At 42.5% G+C, this 16,086-nt stretch overlaps 1 protein-coding gene across 2 annotated transcripts in view; it reads right to left on the bottom strand.

The window, feature by feature from the left end:
* The window catches only part of LOC133954722 (transcription initiation factor TFIID subunit 4-like), an 85,737-nt gene that overhangs the window by 32,886 nt on the left and 36,765 nt on the right, over window positions 1-16,086 (bottom strand). For both annotated transcript variants that reach the window (XM_062389203.1, XM_062389211.1), the window contains 2 exons: window positions 13,952-14,074; window positions 7,893-7,949 (listed from right to left, as the gene is read on the bottom strand). In XM_062389203.1, coding sequence (XP_062245187.1) covers window positions 7,893-7,949; window positions 13,952-14,074 — 180 coding nt within the window. The remainder of the gene's footprint in view (window positions 1-7,892; window positions 7,950-13,951; window positions 14,075-16,086) is intronic.

Genomic DNA, 16,086 nt, shown 5'->3' with positions numbered 1-16,086 from the left:
ATGAGAAGGGGGAATCTTCATAGGCAGCAGGCGACTAGCAGGCTCTGAGGCTGGGCTCCTCTTCTCCACACCGCCCCCAGGCACATGGTGTGCAAGTCCTCCTAATTAACAAGGTGAATCATGCTGCTGCTCTCTAATTAGCCAACATGACAATCTAATGGAAACATGCAGGCCGAGCTGGCACACTAAGCATCACCTCACAAAGACCTCCACTACTGTCCTTCCCTCATGAAATTCACAAAAATGACACCTCAGAATCGAAAATGAAAGAGGAAGGAGAAAGGAGGCAGAGTGGTTCGGGGAAGTGTGTTTTGGGGAGAGGTCAGAAGGGAGAAGTTATAGCTGGTGAGGGTGAGGTGTTTTTTTTCCCCTCCTTCCACTTTCCTGTGTGTGTGTGGTGTTTGTTGCCTAATTGAAACCTGCCTCCTTCTCACTTACATCCCCGGCACAGGAGGCTGGCACCTCGCCACCAGCGTAGCTCAGTACGCCCAATTCCCCTGTCGCTCGAGTCCCAAGGAGTGCTCCGGCGCACAAAGAGAAAAGTGAACCTACAGGCTTCTGCAGCGAGGAGACGAGTCGCTATCTCCCTCTGAGGCAAAAAAAATCTCCTTTTTTGTTGTTTTCCTTCTCATTACAGCACTTTGTAATATTCGAAAACACACAGGAACACCAAAGGTACTTTTAAAGCCTGCTTTTGTTTTTTTTTCTTGTAATATGTCTCGAGGTGAAGGAAAAAACAGAAGTTGAGACTACCGACAACAAAGCAACAAATAAAAATAGGGTTACATTGTACTGTTTAGTAGCCCGAACATCTTGAGGACCAAAAAACACAGATATTTCCTAAGTGGTAATTACATTATTCACATCAACCCTTTGTGTGATCTTTCAAAAAACATCCAGTTGAACATATATCAAATAAAAGGACACCTGCTAAAGTAATGCTTAACCTAATTCGTAAACAAATCCTTCTACTCACAGGCTGACCATGAATGCTGCCTCCTCTATTCATATGAGGTATTGTGTGTCTGTGAGGCCAGAAGACAAGAATATAACAAGTATGAAGTGGGACACACAAAACAGCAGGAATTCTCTTTGAAAGTCAGCACAGAAAGGGAGAGGACGTGGAGGAGGGTAGCAGGCTTTTGCCCCTGGGCCTGCCTCACGGGCGAGACTGGCTCTTTGAGCAGAGCAGTTTGTGGAAGGCCAGAGGATGAGAGCCTATGAACTTGCAGATATAACTGGCCTAATAAAAAAACCAAGGGGCTGCTACATTGTCCTCTGACACACTGCATAGAGCCGCTCCTCTCTGGCTGACTGGGCTCACAGTGTGGGTGGATTCCAGTCGCTCCCTGACCTGGTCACTTGTGGAGGATGTCAGGCCAATCAAGGAGCGTGTACATTAGCATTTAGGCCTGGTGCATAAATAACATGTTTAAATGAGGTTTATGTGTGTTCATAGAATCTAACATTTATGTTTGTAGAGAAAGGAAGGACCGATAACTGCAGACTTTTAATTGGAGCCACGCAAGGGTCAAAGTTGAGCTCAAGCTGAATTCATCTAGTACAGAGGTTCGCGACATTTCAGTGCTGCTGCATCAAAATGGACCAAAATCTCTAAATGCCTGAAGAAGAAAAAATATTTTAAGAAGATTATTCTGACAAAACCTCTGAGAATCCCATTAGACAGCTTGAGGTTTTCACACAAGTCTTCTGGACTCACTCTGAGCGAGAAGTGAAGTGTTGCTTCAAGGACAAGATGAGAGGAGAGGAGAGGAGAGGAGAGGAGAGGAGAGGAGAGGAGAGGAGAGGAGAGGAGAGGAGAGGAGAGGAGAGGAGAGGAGAGGAGAGGAGAGGAGAGGAGAGGAGAGGAGAGGAGAGGAGAGGAGAAGAAGAGGAGAGGAGAGGAGAGGAGAGGAGAAGAAGAGGAGAGGAGAGGAGGTGCAATCATTGGAGTGAAAAGTTGACAAAAGGCTTGTTCATGCAGAGATCTTGTGCTGTATTGCGGTTGCTATTACCCTCATTGTGCCGACTTTACTTGTTCACACCACGTTGACACTGAACCAAACAAGCTTGCATATCGTCTGCCCCATGTGTGCTGTTAGATAACCTACTGGAATCCAGAATCACAAGCGTGACGTGTTCCACAACAGCATTGCCGTCTGACGCACCAGGCCAGCTCTCCCAATCTAGCTCTGTGACTTTCTCCACTGCGGCTTTAAGGCTGAACAACAATGCCCCCTCAGTCCATGGTGGTGGCAGTGGTAAGGGATGTTCAATTCAAAAACAGAACTCAGATATAACGTCTATTATATTATTTCACAACCACTAAGACGAATAGGATGGTCATTTCACAAATTCATGCCAATTTAGCTTCTGTCATTTTCAAAGATCAGTTCGTTTGCTCTTCTCAAGCAACATAATTAGGGCTCTGTAACTTGCATTTCATTTAACTACCTCATAGGTAACTTGTGATTATCGTAGCTAAATATCTACACAACTGTCTCATGAATTAGTCTCAGAGATTATCACAAAATAAAAAGATTGATTATGATGTGGTTATGATGTAAAATGTAAAATGCTACTGTAAAACAGATTACATGCAGGCAGTCAACAACTGATCTGAGACAGCCCTCTTTAGTCCTCCCTCCTCTCAGGTGAGTTGCATGTGCCAAGATAAATTATAAATATTTCTATGTTACACACACATATATAAATATATAACTCTTGACACTTTGGTCTCATTAATTTCCTGCAACTCTGTTCCCCCACACCCCCACCTCACGGATGACGCAAATGACTTATATTTGATTTGAAGCAGTGATTTTTGCCAAAAGAAAACTTTTTACCTGGTAAAAGAGAGGAGAGGAGAGTATCAGAATATTTTAATTTATCCAGGGAAGGTTGACTGAGCTCCACGCTGCTGTTCAGCATCTTCTTGTTAGACTAACAACAGAGACCTGTGCTGTTGACATAGATTGTTAATCAAACTGTGTTAAAAATTTGCGGTTTACAGGATATATATAAACAGTACATATCAATTAAAAAATGTGTGAATATATGTGGATTCAAATGGTTTATTATATATTTTTCAAAGCCATATAAGGGGGCCAGAGGGAGAAAATTGGACAACAAGTGCCACTTCCCATGACAAATCTCGCTGGTTTCTAAAACTTTAATATGACTCTCATTTTCACGGATGACGAACACAGCAGGAGATTCTGCCGTCAGACGCGTACACAAAAATCAGAGGAGCATTCAGACGAGGGGTGGCGCAGCACACAGGAGGCAAGACACGACACTGTGAAAATGATGTATGTTGTTCACAGCACATTGACACGGACCAGATTACCACAAGCTCCCAAATCATGTCCTTCCACGTTGGTATCTATATCAGTGTCTTCTACGTGAATGGCACACCTGGCAACTTCCTATTCTCAATTGACACATTCTCTAGAGTTTTGACTAGGGGGCTGACAGGAGAAACTCTGGATAATAACTTGCAATTGACCTGTACACTTGTGTTCTCACATACAGTCCCTCCGGACACTTTCAAGAGAATCTCCTGCACTGACATTACTTTGACTAAGGTGGTGAATATATCAGCTGACACAGTTCACCCTCACTGTAGCCGCTGTTGTTCACCTGTAGCTGCACATCTCCTTTACTTTCCAATGGGGGCCCATAACTGATCATCCCTATTTGCACCACTTGAAGTGCCCGCTGATGACAATATAATAAAGCTGGTCACATGAGCTGTGGGTTTACAGTGTTAATGTTCAAGTTCTCGGCCTGACATGGTTTGCTCCTGCAGCCGAACAGAACCACACAGGAGCTTTTGTCCAACTGTAGTGACCAATTTGTCTTTCACCTCCACTTCCCTCACCCCTCTTCGCCTGTCCTCCCTCCACTCCACTTGATTCCTGCGTCCAGTTGTGCCTGCAGACGCAGCTGCGATGATGAATCTTTGGCTGCAGTGCGTCTGTGTGTCTGACATCGTGATGTATCTCCACCGGCCTTAACTCCCTCTCTATCTCTCTCTCTCTCTCTACATTCCCCCTCCACCCGCACCCCCAAGTCCCCTTTTCTCTCCGTCTGTTTGTCTCTGTCTCTCGTTTTCGTCCCCTCTGTCTCTCTCTCTCTTTCTGTCTCGCTCTCTCTCATTCTCTCACTCCCAATGATTAGGCATTGCCTGGCCTCCTGCCTCTGTGATGGAACAGGCCGAACACACAGACCCACCACTAACAACAACAACAAACAGGAACTGAGCTCCACGATTTGCCCATTGATTTTCACTCGGGGCATTTCTGAAATAGCCCATCTGACCTTTCGGCCAAATGGTAGTGAACGGAGGAAACAGAAGCGCTAGCTGCTCTGCCTCTCTCACGCAAAACCTCTGCCAGCGATTATTAGAGCAGCGGTTGTGGGCTGGGTTGCTGGTGCGAATACAAATACACAATTAGAGGAATCGTGACATAAATATACAGTACTTAAAATCTGCTATATGCTATATATTATACCCTAGAGTACGGAGAGGTAGGGGACTAGTGGCAGAAACTTGGACTATGGGCCGAAAAGGTCTCTGGATTGATCCCTGTCTAGTGCCCCTGAGCAAGGCACCTTACTCCCCCAACATCTGCTTCCCGGGCTCTGTACATAGTTGCTCACTGCACCAGATGGGTTAAAAGCAGAGGTAAAATTTCCCTAAAATTGCATGAGTGTGCCTGTGCATGTCTGTGCATGTGTTTGGGATAAATAAATGTATCTTAATTAAATGTATCTTAATCTTAATTTCATCACAACATAGTTAACATTTTGGCCTGAGGGTGGCAAAAGCTGAAAGTTCATGGACTGTCCAAAAAGGGAAAGGGTTCATCCACTTCTCTGCACTTGAAAAAACCATGTATCCCCATTATTATTGGTATGACATATGTATAATACTGTTATGCTATTCAAGCTATTCAAGCACCAACAATGGTTAGCTACAGAGAAAAAACTCCATCACCCACTTTAACCTGGGTATGATGATGGATCGTGGAGACACCAGAGGTGAGATTCATCCCATTTTTTGTCTAATTATTCAAAACGGATGATTTAAGATGATGAAGCTGTTGTGTGTTTTACCCACTGTAGACACCTCTGAGGCAAAAAGTTTGGGCTATGTAAATGAAATTGCCTTGACTTGACATTCAAACTGAGCTTAACATTACTTTAGTGGTTATGAGTTCATTCCTGATCATCGGCTTCCCCACAAGACTCTGCTCTTCAGTGGCACTTACACAACACCCTGCACCTGCTCTATTTAACCTGCACACATGCTTTATAAGTCCATCTAGTTTCATCCGTTTTGGTGGTTGTTGTTCTGTGTGTGTGTGTGTGTGTGTGTGTGTGTGTCTGTGTGTGTGCCTGTGTGTTTGTGTGCATGCGTGATCAGGGAGAGGGGCTCTCCATGTTGCCTGGAAGAGTCGCTTGGGCTCATTATCCTGATGAAATTTGCGCAGATGTGTGAGCTGCCGACAGACTCTGCAGTGACACAAACAGCCAGCTCTGTCCCCCTGAGCCAGTCAGGTGATGAAAACCGGAGAGGCACGGGGGCTGAGAAACGACGGCCATTAAGCAAAAAAGAAAAGAGGTGCGGGAGGGTGGAAGAGGCGTTGTGTTGTGTGTCGGTCGGCGGGCAGGGGGGCAGTTTGTGGGCGGGTTGCGAGCCCTTATCTCTATCTAGCGGGAGAATGCATTACATAAAGTAACAATTTCCAAACCATCCTCTCAAAATTCCAGCTGAAAATGAAAATGTGCAGAAGTGCACACGCCGCGTCTCCATGCGAGGCGCTAATCTGGCCGTATCCAGATGACGAGCGGACTGCCACTTAACAGGGAGGAGATCCACTTTGATCACTTGGCCCCTGGGGGGGAACCTATCGCGCTGCCTATTACGCCGCTTCATTTGCATATGCAGGGCTTATGGGTAAGCTGAGATCTAGTGTGAATGTTTTAAACTGCAGCGAGGCTCTCTGTTGCTAGAAAGAAATGTCCGGGAGAGGAGCAGAGAAAAGACACAACGCTGCCAAGTAGCCAGAGGTAAGAGAAGTGGTCTTGTCACTTGAAGGTTACAAGTTCAGCACCGCAGACTGTTAGGGAAAAGCCAAACAAAAACACTGAATTGCCCCTCAGCAAGGCATTTCCAGTTACCCCTTAATATAAATGGCTGAGTGGCCGACATTCAAAGACAGTGGGGAGCTGAAAAATGTTGAACAGTGAGGAAATAAATAAAAACGTTGGTGCAGACCTGCTCGGTAAACTTTACCTGGATGAGTAAAAGGCTTATTTTAAAAAGCGCAAGTGTCTGAGATGAAACCACATCTGGTATTATTAAGTTCCACATGAACAACAGGTGAATGGTGCTTGTTTTATCCCCCTGCCTATACAGACTGCTCTATGAAGGCTCCACACAGTCCTCTTGATCCTTGTTAGCGATACCAAGGACTAAAAGCACCCGTGAAGTTATTCTGGAGTAAACAGAGAAAAAACAAATGCAAACTTCCACTGTGACAGAACTATTTCATTTGCGTAAACAACATTAACCAACCACTGAAAGACGAGTGGTCTACTTTCTGAGATCCACTGGGAATTCCATTATATACAAGACCTGCTCTTGAAACAAGGAGGATGTGGCACTGCACAACCAAGAGTAGAGCACTACATCAGATGAAACAGTTTGCAGTGCTACGTGTTGTGCCTCGGCCTATTACTTGGAAAAGGAAACAAGTCTTTTATACCTTTTTACTTTGTAGTGGTAAAAGTGAAAGCAGAGCATGGATTGGTACATCTGAAACCCTCATTCTCCATCTAATTTTTTGCAACACATGTATTTCTGCATTTGGACTTTTACGCATTTAAGCCACAATGTGTTGTTGTTGTACCAAGTTAAAAGAACCAATGTGTATAAGAGATGTGCCAAAGGTAACTGAGAGGAAACAAATTATGTTGAATAAAGTTATATCCATACATTTGAGTTTGAAAAGGCATCAACTCGGCTATGGACGTCCAAACTACTCAGAAGTTTTACAGCCGCTAAAACTGAGAAGTTTGAAAACATCCCTGGCCCCATTTGAGGTTTAAAAACTCCAAGGCTACATTTTGGTCTGGACGGACAGAAACAGAGATGCTTGGAAATGAGGACGTTGACACTCTTCGGTCACGGCATAGCCTCGGCTGATTTGTCTGGCTCCTATAACTTGACCCCATTCCGGAGTAAAACAACCGGCATTAGCTTCAGCTACCAGTGTAGAATGCAACATGGATCATTAATAACAAGCGTTGCTGACCTTGTTGTCCTCGCGAACAGCTGTTGTGCTGTTAAATTCTGCCTTTTACAATAATACGACTGCTTACATGTGTAGGATAGACACTCGACAAGCAACAATTTTGCAGCTGACAAGCAAATGCCTCCCTAACTATGGCTCGCACATGCCCATTGTGCGTGGTCACGGGATATTTGTTTTCAGGTGTGTGACTGGGGTTTAAACGTCATAGTATGGATGTAGCCTTAAGCTACAAAGAACCCCTCCTGTTGCCCCTCTATATCCTTCCTCTGTTACCACATCTATCAAAATAAGGCAGAGCAAAATGCAGTTAGTCAAAATCCAAGATGGTGTCAGATGGAGAGGCTGAAATAGATGTGGAACAGAAAAAAAGAGGGGGTGGAGGAAATTCAGAGTCTCTTTAGTGCGCAGAAAATCATTTTACACACATGGGCATCAATCGGCGCAAATTATTCCTCAAACTTTTTAAGTCAGACTTTAAATGGCATTACATATGTAGCGAGGCATGAAAAATTAATACGCTGGAGTGTCGGGGAAATGTCAAGGGTAATGATCTCCGCAGCAGCTTACCTCCTTAGCTTTCTGTTTCAGTCGAGCTTGCTCTGGGTCCTCTTGCCTGGAGCGACTCTGTGGAGTAAAAGAGGGGGGGGGGGGCACAGGTTAACAGCTGGTTTAGGGGAGCCCACCCCACTGCCTCCGCAGCCGCCCCCTTCGTTCGCCACTCATCTGTTGCTGCTGCAGCAAAAATAGTGCAAAATGGGAACAGGATACAGAGGTGTCAAGGACATCGTATTTGAATTCAGAGAAGTGCAATGGAGCGCCCCCCGGGGGGCGGTGGCCTTTAAACCCGCTCCAGATCCAGCCCTAAATAAGCCGCTGGAGGGGGATTCTAATCAAAAGAGGTTATTAAAAATTCTGCACGAGCCAGCACACACACAGTCACACACATACAGACACACACACACAGGGCAAAGGATGTTGGTGAGTATCAGTGGCAGTGGCTGAGTGTGTGTATATGTGTGTGTCACAGTGGCTACCCATTACTGTGTGTGTGTGTGTGTGTGTGTGTGTGTGTGTGTGTGTGTGTGTGTGTGTGTGTGTGTGTGTGTGTGTGCCTGTCCCTGGCGTAACAACACAGCACTTCTATTTTAATCAGCAGCCAAAATCTGGGTGGATGTACTTGTCCCTGGGAATCCTTCACCACAGCTAAATGTACATGTACGGCTGACCACTGCAGGCAATACGGTGGATTACGCTTGTGCACACCAACTGAACACAGTTATTTCGTGAATTTGGACATAATCTGTGTAGTTATGTTTTTACTGGATTAGCCAGAATTAGGTCAGGTGCATGAAACCCCTCTAACTCTTAGTGCTAACATATCTTGTGAGAGGATGATAACGTAAAATAATATGCCTTGAAAATATTTGACGACAGAGTCCATTTAAAAATCTGTTTTAGTTTTATAAATAATTCTTCTAAATCCAATATGAATCAAATCAATCCATCAATTCAGGTGTAGGGCCATCATCAAAAACAGGATCCCCCACTCATGCCTCAACCCCCCCCCCCCCTTCTCCTCCTCAATGTCCTGTGCACCAAGAGCTGCTCTTCCTGCTAATTGGCTTTAAATATATCAGGCGGTTCACGTACTGGTCTGTTTCTCAAATAAGACTAATGTGTTTGCCCTCCGGTCGGCCGGAGCATCCCTCAAGATCTGAGTCATATTTGAAATGGACGGCGGAGTGGAGGGGAGGTGCTGCTGTGAGGGGAGGTGGAGGAGGAGGAGGAGAGAAGAAGACTGAGAGGATTATTTTCTTGGGTTTCTCATTCAAGAGGTCAAATAAGCAGCCGCTTGATCGGTAGAGAGAGGCAGGCAGGGAGGTGGGAGGCGGCGGCGCGGAGGAGTGGGAGGGGCTGGTACAGATGGACTGTTTACAAAGGGCAGCGGTGCCACTGGCGAGCTTTACATCTCCTCTGTCAGCCGCCCTGGTTTTCCCACTTACACGAGAGAACAGAGGGGGGGGGGGGGACTGGGCAGTAGACACTGACAAGCTTTGCTGGGTCTGGGTGCAGTGTACTGTACTGAAATAATGAAGAAAAACTCTTCACTCAAGTACACAGCCCTCCACAGCTTTTTGGGGATGAAGTGCAACTTTTTGTTTTACGTCAGCCAGTTTTCTCTACTTTTACTTCGCAGCGTGATTTTCTTGCGTCGCCCAGAATGATTCATGAAAACCAACAGAGGGTTCTTCCTGTTTCATGTACTTGTGGGAAAAGAGTAAAGTTTGTTGGTATCCGAAAATATATACGCATCCGCATCAAATTAGGCAAACTCATTAATATCAGGCTCCTCAACATTTTTTTCATCAAGATCTTTGAATTATTCACTGAGAAATCAATATTACTGTGAAAAAAACATCTCACAATGTTAGAGAAAGTAAAATGAATATCCTGGATCTGCACCAAAATTTAATGAGGGCTTCAATGACCCATACTAGGGGAGAGCGGTGTAATGTGGGACATCGGGTAATGTGAGACACCCCCTGTCTCTAGGCAACGGAACACATTTGTGGTCATGGGACCATTATGTTTTGACCCTCCCATTTCCCCTTTCCCATGAAGGAGAAGTTGGTGATGGTGCTGTGGAAAGTATGTTTTTTCACAAAAATGTTCTTGCTTTGGACTTAATCAACTGTTGTGTCAAAACAAATTGATTCAGGTAGAAAAACTTATATCATACATGTTGGTGACATTCCAACATATAAAACCATTTGATTGATGCTAGCTGAAGATTAGCCTGAATTGCTAAGAGATGTTGTTTTTTCTAAAACGGTGGCTGTGGGGTAAAGTGGGACAAATGCTCTGAAGCACAAGTTAAGTTTAGTCTTAAATATATTTTAGTGTTATATTACATTATATATGTTTTATTTTTAATGTCATAAACATTGTAGAAAAGCCATCATGCCAAGAAACTAAACCAGGAAGACAACCTGTGGCCAAACACCCCTCGCAGAGATGGAGAGTGCAGCCGCTGAGGTCATGCAAGGAAAGAAGTCCTTAAGAAAAGCTGGAAGGGATAGAAATATTGATAAGACAACCTTCAAAAGATTCGTAAGGAAAAAAGTAAAAGGGAAAGTAAAATCAGTAGCCTGGGGTGCAGTAGCTGAGGGAAAGAGAATATTCACAGATGAGATGGAGGAGGAGCTTGCCAAACACTTGAAACAACTAGCTGACCAGTGCCATGGCCTTGCTCCAGTGAAGTGCCGTGAACTGGCATTTGAATACGCAGAGAAAAACAATATCCCTGTCCCTGCCAATTGGACTCAGAAACAATGTGCAGGTAAGCTAGGCTGTGCAAGAGATCACATGAATCATAATAACCATAAATGTGCTTAATTGACCAATCCCCATGATTCTGTTACTTGTCCGATATTAGTTTTGGAATGTGTGGTTCTCAATCTAGCTGTCAGGATTTTATCTATTACGACATGTGTCGTTACGGTAGTTTTAAAGTGGAAAAAGTAAGTGGACCACTTTACCCCCTTGGTTTCTCTGGTCTGTCTCACTTTACCCCGTAGCTGGGGTAAAGTGAGACAGACCACTTTTCATGTTTTCACTGCCCTTTGTCTTGAAGACTTTCTGATCATTTCCATTTCTAGAAAACATCCTGAATTAATGGGAAATGTGTACATTTTACTGATATATCATTTTAGCTCGCCTCGAGGGGAGCAAATGTAAAAAATGTCTCACATTACCCTGCTCTCCCTACATCCTTCCACCAGGTTCTGTGAATATCCACATATTCTTCTAAATACCATCCTCAATTCCTTTGAAATCTGTTATTCCTCCTGTAGTAATCACACATATAATTGTAAATGTTTTTTTTCTCATTTGTTCCACAAATGAATAAACATAAACAAAATAAATCACCGTGACATAGCCAATTATCATCACCAAGCACGGCTTTTCATCTGGTTTAATATGAGCATTATAGTGTGTTCTATACGTCGAGAAGTCTTCTGGCTGCAGAACATGGATTGATGGATTTCTATCTGTATGATGGTTGAACAATGGTTTAAAACAGAGATTGTATTTAAAGGTTTATTCAAAAATGAATGTTAAAACATGAAATATAGGGCTTGGACAGTTGGCACTGGAAGTAAAAAAAAATTAAGTCTAAGATGGACAACAAGAAAATTCAATAAAAAGTAGAACTAGGGATAATCATAAGAAACAGTAACGGTTCTTTTAAATAGTGTGTCTTTAAATATGCCTGTACCATTGACAGAGATTAAAACAATATGTAGTAATTCAACAGATGCAATGAATATATTTACTTACATCTAATAATGGGGAAAAGTCAGAAAAAGATTGAGCACATAGATTTAAATCATAGAAATGTGACTCGCATGTTGCCAGGCAGTGTGCTGGTATAAAAAACTTTACTCTCATCAGGCAAAAATTTGCTTTCAAACTTCTCGTTGACCTGAAACACCATGGCAACAGGAGCCAAAAATCCACAGACATGTCTCTGAGGTGAAGTCCAACTCTCCTCATGGAGGCTTGTGCAATGCAAATCGCCCTGTGGTGAGCCCTTCCTGCAGGAACTTGGCTAAATTTGCAAAAGTTCTCCACTAATCCTGTTAATGAAAACAGCTCTTCACGGTTAAAAAAAAAAGAGAGAAAGATCCCACTGTTCAGCCATGCAGAGCTAAAACTGACAGAGGGGATCTGAAAAGCTGCACCATTCCTTTTTTTAACAACACACATTACAGTGTTGTTTCCTGATGTGGCGTCTCCTAAAAGAATAAACAGACAGGTCATGAGGTCCGGTGGCCGGCGTTCATCAACTAGGCCATTTTCTAATATCCTGCATGGCAGGACCGGAGCGTAATAATGCAATTAAGACGGTGAGGTGTGCAGCAATGAGAATCTTTACTGTGGGACATTGGCTCCATTCAAAATTAATTAAATTAACCTAGCTTTCTGCTAATGTTGCACTGCGGGGCATTTTCATTTAGAAAAGATTCTCTCGCTCTTTTTATTTTTGGTCTGTGGTTATCTTTTCCAATTTTAAGACTTCTTTTTTACAGATAAACAAATGTCTCAATATGCAAAGTACTGAGATCACTATAGTGGACAGGTAACAATGCAGAGACGCTGTTTGAAATATGTCGTTTTAATACTGTTTCATAAAGATGGTTCGTCCCCTCCATTTGTTCACTGTGTTTGTTGTTGTGTCAAGTTATAATGACCTTGTTGTAACATATATAAGTATCAGTATATAAGTAAAAACTTCTCTGCAACAATTTATGATATTTTCCAAAGGGTCTTTTATGTGCTTGAAAAAGGTTATAGTGTTTTATTGCAGCTAAGGTCCACTTGAGTGCGATTAGATTCTAGCTTAAATAACAATAAAACAGCAAAAAAACTCATGATGGAGCCAAGATAAAGATGTAACCATGATTTCTGAGGATTTCAGATTAATATTGGATATTAGACCCTGCTCTTATCCAGACGTCCTAAATAACTCAGTGACTTGCAGCAGCTGCTAACTGATGAAATGATGACTGACTATTATATTTCACATAATTCCCAACTAATTATGAGTCCATTCAATAGCCTTCACCATCGTTCAGGGTGCAGTGATAATTCTGATACCAATACGTGAGTCTATATACAAATCCGTAACCACTTCTCTAAAGTATGACAACGATACCAAAAACCATACAGGTTAAGTAACTGTTAAAAATACAGATATGAGTTGTTGAGTTTTTTTAATGGACTGGTTTCAGATCAGTACTCGATATTGGCAGATACACAATGTCAGGGTATTGGAATCGGTATAAAGAAGGTTAAATGGTCGGGTTTACATTTTCTTAAGTAACCATTTGAAACTGAATATTTTTTACAATATATTTGGTATTAAAGAGGTTTTGGTGAAATATACAGTAAATATAATTTTTCCCTGGTCAAAAAAAACTGGCTTTTGTCTGCAATGTGATTGGATACAACCTGTGTTCAGAACTGCAGTGATAGAAACATGACAATAGGTGAACGTGCAAGATAGTAAAGGTAATGCTTTGCATATTCTAAGTTTTCCCTTCTATTAAATAGACTTTCCAGTTTACTCAATATCAGATGTTATGAACACTAGAAGGAAAACGGTGTGAGCTCATAGATAGATGGACAGAGACAACGGCTTTTCTCCCAAAAAAGAAATCTCTTTTTAAAAACGGATGAGCTGTCAAGGCCGCGTGATACAGGGATGTGTTGCAGGTTGTACGTGGGACTGGGTGAGTGTGTGGCCAGTGCGCGGTGCATGGGACTTGGGTATGGTGTATGCCCCACCCCCCCACCCCCTCCTTGCTGTGTCCAGGGAGGAAGAGCCAGGACAGAGGAGCCCTGGGGCCAGGAGCCTGGGAGGACACAGGGAGGTCACTTCATCCACTGGTGTCACACTCTAATTCATCTGTCAGGGCCTGCGCAGGAGCAACATGCACACACACACACACTAACGCACACACCAGTACACAAGCGCACACTGTTGCGTGGGGACATAACAAGTCTCTCTCATACACACACACACACACACACAGCAGGATGGTGAGGTGACAATAACTTACTTTAGCGGCTTTCAACAGGATCTCTCTTTCCTGCTCGTCCTTCCTCTGCTTCTCGATTCTCTCCAGCTGCTCGAAGAAGCGGAGCTGAGAGCGAACGTCTGCAGCCTGCTCGTAGCACTCATCCTGACAGGCAGACAGAGAGAACATCACTGCAACGCTAACAGTTGGAGAAAAAAACTAAAACAAACTCAGAGTCCCGTTCAGTGGCTGCTTCTCCCCCAGAAGTTTATGAAAGCTTTTATTACATCTTTACAGTGAAGAATCCAAAACATTAAAGAGAAACTATGTAACCTGTTGAAAAAAATATCAAGTTTTACAGAGAGAATAGAGCATAGTTGAATATTTGCTTGATATAAATGACAATGAAAATGTGGATACTGATTTGACATCATAGGTCATGTGATCCCGACTAGTTTATTCATTCAATAATGGTTTGTTAGTGTATGTAGTAATAATAATAATTGTTATTGCTGTTATTAAGGCCTCACAACTTTTAATATATGATTATCAGAGTTCTGAATAGTTATTGTATAAACAGTTCTGATAAGAAGTTAAGTCTACGGAGTAATTCTTTTCACATTTGTTCTTTTTCATATCTTTTCTATTTCATATTGATTAATCTTTTTTAGATTAATTGATTCACCATATACTTGTGCAGACACACTTTTCTGCTTTGTATCTACACACAATGTTTATCTTCTGTCTTTGTGTGGCTTTTTTTTAAGGTTTAATGCATTTTGAAAAACAAACGTCTGTTTTACAGGTTTACAAATGTTTTTATACAAATAAAAAATAATGTATGGACATTTCTTTAGAAGCTAATTCATTGGACAATAATTTCAGTCTTTTTAAATAAATAGATAAAAATGTAGAAGTACAACATTAACTTGAGTAAAAGTTAGTTCGCAAGTAATAGTAAGAACTTTATTTTTAAGTATTAAAAGTACCTGCAGACTGATCCTTTTTCCTAATGCAACTGTCTACTACATCATTAACTGTATCAACTGTATATTTTGTCTGATACAAGAATAAAACAGATTCATATTAATAGAAAATGCTGCAGATGATGCTACTGAAAACATTAAATTGTCATTCATCTACGGCTGAGGGTCGGCAGGCTTCCTCATGCATCAATCTAGTTTAGATATTTTCTGCATATTTTCTGATATTTGATGCTGCTGCTGCAGTGACCTGCCCAATCTGATTGGATCAACGGACCAATTCTTCTCTTATTATTGATTGCTTTTTAAAAATGTGGGAAAAAAGTGAAAAGGTGATGCAGTGCTTTTTAAAATCAGATGTAGTGGAGTAGAAAGTACAGCTATATTTTTTTTAAGTGAAAAATACCACAAAATAATCTGCATAAGTTAAGAACAGATACATGAAAAATTTACTTAAGTACAGTAACTAAGTAAATGTACTTTGTTACATTTCATCATTATCTAATGGACAGGTGTAACTTGGACCTATGGCTTACAACAAAAGCAGAAAGGTTTACCAACCACTTAAAAATCTTTATTTATAAAACATGAAATAAGTCTAAAGAGCACATGTGGTTAAACTGTAGGACACAGGTTGGTTGGAACATCCCCAGTCTGAACACGTCCCCAGCCGATCACTAACTTTTCCTATTTACCGACGACGCTTCTCTTTGCATGTGGAGCATCACCTCCCACTTGGGAAAAGGAAAGGCAAATGTAAAAACAACTTTTGTAGGTCATCAAAAGTTAATAGGATAATTGCATATTTCACGTGTGTTTGTGTGTGTATGTCTCCTACGCATCTCTGTTCTCTCCTTGTGCTTGATTTCTATATCACTCTCTTTTCTATCTGCGTGTGTGTGTCAGGTCTGTGTGCGTGTGTGTGGATGAGAGAAAGCAGGGTGGCACAGAACACAAAGACACATCAGAGGAGTCTCATCGCCACCACCCCTCCAACCCCCCTCTCTCCCTCTCTCTTTCTCTCTCATCCAGTCCCCCCTCTCTCTCTTTGTTGCAGCGCTGAGCCCGCACTCTTGCCGTAGATCCTGCCGCCGCTGCCGAAGCCCGGTTGCTCTTTAAGGCCGCTTCATCTTTCGGTCTTTTCTCTCTCTCTCTCTCTCTCTCTCTCTCTCTCTTTTTCCGCTGATGTCAACA

This window comes from Platichthys flesus, chromosome 1, assembly GCF_949316205.1.
Source record: "Platichthys flesus chromosome 1, fPlaFle2.1, whole genome shotgun sequence".
Taxonomy (NCBI): domain Eukaryota; kingdom Metazoa; phylum Chordata; class Actinopteri; order Pleuronectiformes; family Pleuronectidae; genus Platichthys; species Platichthys flesus.
The sequence above is the reverse complement of the archived record's forward strand: the minus strand, read 5'-3'. Positions and strand labels throughout refer to the sequence as shown.